Source organism: Salvelinus sp. IW2-2015, unplaced genomic scaffold (genome assembly GCF_002910315.2).
Source record: "Salvelinus sp. IW2-2015 unplaced genomic scaffold, ASM291031v2 Un_scaffold8159, whole genome shotgun sequence".
In the NCBI taxonomy this organism is placed as follows: domain Eukaryota; kingdom Metazoa; phylum Chordata; class Actinopteri; order Salmoniformes; family Salmonidae; genus Salvelinus; species Salvelinus sp. IW2-2015.
The window spans coordinates 1-3,560 of record NW_019949419.1 but is presented as its reverse complement, the minus strand read 5'-3'; the positions used below and the strand labels follow the sequence as shown (position 1 = coordinate 3,560).

Here is a 3,560-nt window from a genome sequence, read left to right as displayed (position 1 = left end):
TGGAAATATGAAATTAATGTAGGAGAATAACACATTCGTTCTGGTAAAAGATAATACAAACAAAACATGCGTTTCCACATTTTTTTMCCATCATCTATGAAATTTAAGAGAAAGGCCATACATTCAGATAGGAGTGTAGGTGTAATTTCGATTTTGGCCACTAGATGGAAATTGGAGCTGGTGCRAAGGCTGAAGCTCCAGCATTTGGGAAAAATGCTCCAGTCAAATTGGGCACGCTCCACTCCTCCCTCCACTCAGCCTCACATACTCTGTTCTGAACTAACCCTGTTAGCCAAGTAACAGGTAAGGTCAGAGTTTAGGTTAATGTCACCATTTGTTTACCCTGCTGTCCACCATTTTGTTCTACCAATTGAGAACACCAAATATTTTTCTCTGGATTTCACAAATTAAACAAAGAATTTCCTAATCCTGGGTTTTCCATTCTGTGGCAATTGTTTTAAACAAGGGTGTGTAATGTGGGAAAGTTCTCACTATGAGGTACTTAAAGCACAGACCTTGCTGAGCAAGACCTTGTAGAGTTTCTCCTTGAGTGAAAGCATCCCCTCAGGCTTCAACATGAAGACTACTATTCTTCTGYTTACTGTTGTCCTCATAGGTAAGACTATTTGATCAATCCATTGCGATAGCTATCACATTGTCAAATAGATTAMATATATCAAATCAAGTAGCTGGTCAGCTCACACATGCGATTTGGTTCTGGGTGCTGTTAGTGTTCAATATTACTTTGGCATTTTAAAGGTCCAATGCAGTTTTTATCTCAATATCAAATCATTTCTGGGTAATAATTTAGTACCTTAGTGTGATTGTTTTCAAYTAAAATGGTTWAAAAAAGCACTTCTTAGCAAAATGCAATTTCTCAGGCAAGCATTTTGCTAGGACTGTCTGGGAGTAATCTGAGAGAGGGGCTTAATTGGAGGAGCTTAATGGGCGGAATGTGTAACCTGAAAACAAGCTGTTAATGGCAGAGAGGGAAAACTCTTTATTATTGGTCTATTAACTTATCCAAAAATTTATTTAAAATGTACTTTATTTAGCCCTCTCTTGTCATCAGTCTTTAGGTGTTATTGGTTTTTCTCTCACGTTCAGTATGCGTTCCATGTTTGTTCTTTTGTATCTCTTCARTATTAAAACTCACCTTCTGCACCTGCTTTCTGACTCCCGGCGTATACAATAAAGGAAATATACACTACCGCCTCCCACTCCTCTTTCTATTCTGGTCAGTGCTCTGCCTAGAAGGCCAGCATCCCGAAGTCGCCTCTTCACTGATGACGTTGAGACTGGTGTTTTGCGGGTACTATTCAATGAAGCTGCCAGTTGAGGACTTGTGAGGCGTCTGTTTCTCAAACTTTCTCCTCTTTCTATTCTGGTTAGAGCCAGTTTGCGCTGTTCTGTGAAGGGAGTAGTACACAGCGTCATACGAGATCTTCAGTTTCTTGGCAATTTCTCGCATGGAATAGCCTTCATTTTTCAGAACAGGAATAGACTGATGAGTTTCTGAAGAAAGGTCTTTGTTCTGGCCATTTTGAACCTATAATCGAACCCACAAATGCTGATGCTCCAGATACTAAACTCGTCTAAAGAAGGCAATTTTTATTTCTTCTTTAATCAGAACAACAGTTTCAGCTGTGCTAACATAATTGCAAAAGGGKTTTCTAATGATCAATTATCCTTTGATAATGATAAACTTGGATTAGCTAACACAATGTGCCATTGGAACTGTTTCCAGCTACAAAGAAAATAGTTTTCTAAGTGACCCCAAACTTTTGAACGATAGTGTATATAAAACACAGGAAATCACCTTTTTGACAGCACTGCCCCTTTAATATAAATGCCCTTTAGTTTGTTGAGTGGAAAAGAATATCAGCATAAAAGGGTTTCCTCCTCAGTCAACATATCTGTTGTCCATTTAATCTCTAGCTGTGTTGCCAGAGTGTCAGATGGCCAAGTTTGGTCAGCTGTGTAGCGGAAATTCCAGTAACAGGAGGAGGACAGGGGACAAATGGGGACAAGGACACTACGGAGCAAGCAGGTATGGCAAGTTAATGTATCAGTTTGGTTTTGCTTTATTTGACTGTCCGCAATTTACGTCATAATTTAGTTGGTAAGATGGTAACCACATAATAATTATTTCTAAGAACCCATTAGTACAATATTAATAATATCAATTTGATCTGAGACCCCTGCTCTGACTGTACACAGTACAAAACAACAAGTGAAAACATACCATAGTGGTCTGATTGAGAGACTGTGAATGCTTTGTGAATCCTTCTGCATTAACCCCTTCCAATCTCTATGTTCAGAACAGAAAATGTGCATGAGGGCATTGACATCATGTGTAACGACGGGGCTACAGTGTACGCTCCATTTGACGTGAAACTCAACGGCAAAGTGATAGTGTACAAAAACCCGAAGAAGGCAGCCATCAACGATGGGATCAACCTCAGYGGGGAGGGTCAGTGTCTACCCTGAATAATTTATTTTAATACCCTGGAAGGAGATCAATAGTCTATCCTGAATGATTTGTTTTAATACCCTGGAAGGAGATCAATAGTCTATCCTGAATGATTTGTTTTAATACCCTGGAAGGAGATCAATAGTACTGTAAATGCTATGCCTATTTTAATAATGCATCCCAATGTAATGACTACTGTTTCACTGAGGTACAGTACATACCGGCAACTAATGTGTCATGGCAGAATGAAATGGAAGAATATATGGCAAATTAATTGATTGACTGGTTGAATGATTGATTGATTGACTCACACTGTGATTTTCTGTCTTGCAGGTCTGTGCTTTAAGCTGTTCTAYGTGAAGCCTGACAGTTACTCTGGGGTGGTGAAGAAGGGCCAGAGGATTGGGACACTGCTCCCCATGCAGAGTGTCTACCCAGGAACCACTTCTCAYGTCCACGTCCAGATGTGTGACAAGTCCGACCCCACCAAGTACTTCTGATTGATTGGTTAAATAAATAATCAAAATTATCACAATGATAGACCTTACTGTGTGAAAACAATTATTTGTCCTTTTTATTTATCCTTTTTATTTATCCACCCATCATGAATTGATCATATTCTGACCTCTTACCTTTGTGATACTCCCACAACAAACAACGTGTTGAAGTTTCAAAGAGCTCAACATGACATTTATCATTGATATGGGTTACTGGTTATACACTCCTATTCACTTCCTTGTTTATCTACATTAAACACATATCAGATGTCTTATGATTCATACAAGGATATCAAGCAGCAAACYCGTTATGCTGCTGTTATTTCTTTATGGGAAGCACTGGAGGCACGTGAGAGATTATAAAGCTGTCTACAAGACAACGGTCTCTGGCAATAATTATGTTTACATTATATTCATAATTTAATTGTTACAAGAAGGTGCCAAGTAGTGTGTGTGTCTGACCTTTGGCAGTGTTTACACAGTCATCCTATGAACCCAATTCTATATTTTTTTATATCCAATCTTTTTTTCTGACTGTCCACACTTAGTTTTATGTGACCCATATCAGATTTGCACATTTACGCTGATGT

At 38.8% G+C, this 3,560-nt stretch overlaps 1 protein-coding gene across 1 annotated transcript; it reads left to right on the top strand.

Annotated features, from left to right (window-relative positions):
* Positions 1 to 483: 483 nt before the first annotated feature.
* On the top strand, positions 484 to 3,013 carry LOC111965821 (leukocyte cell-derived chemotaxin-2). The gene is made up of 4 exons (XM_024145420.2): positions 484 to 616; positions 1,939 to 2,050; positions 2,322 to 2,473; positions 2,807 to 3,013. Exons 1-4 carry the CDS (start codon positions 577 to 579, stop codon positions 2,971 to 2,973), a joined length of 471 nt encoding a protein of 156 aa, XP_024001188.1. The 5' UTR covers positions 484 to 576; the 3' UTR covers positions 2,974 to 3,013.
* Positions 3,014 to 3,560: the final 547 nt, after the last annotated feature.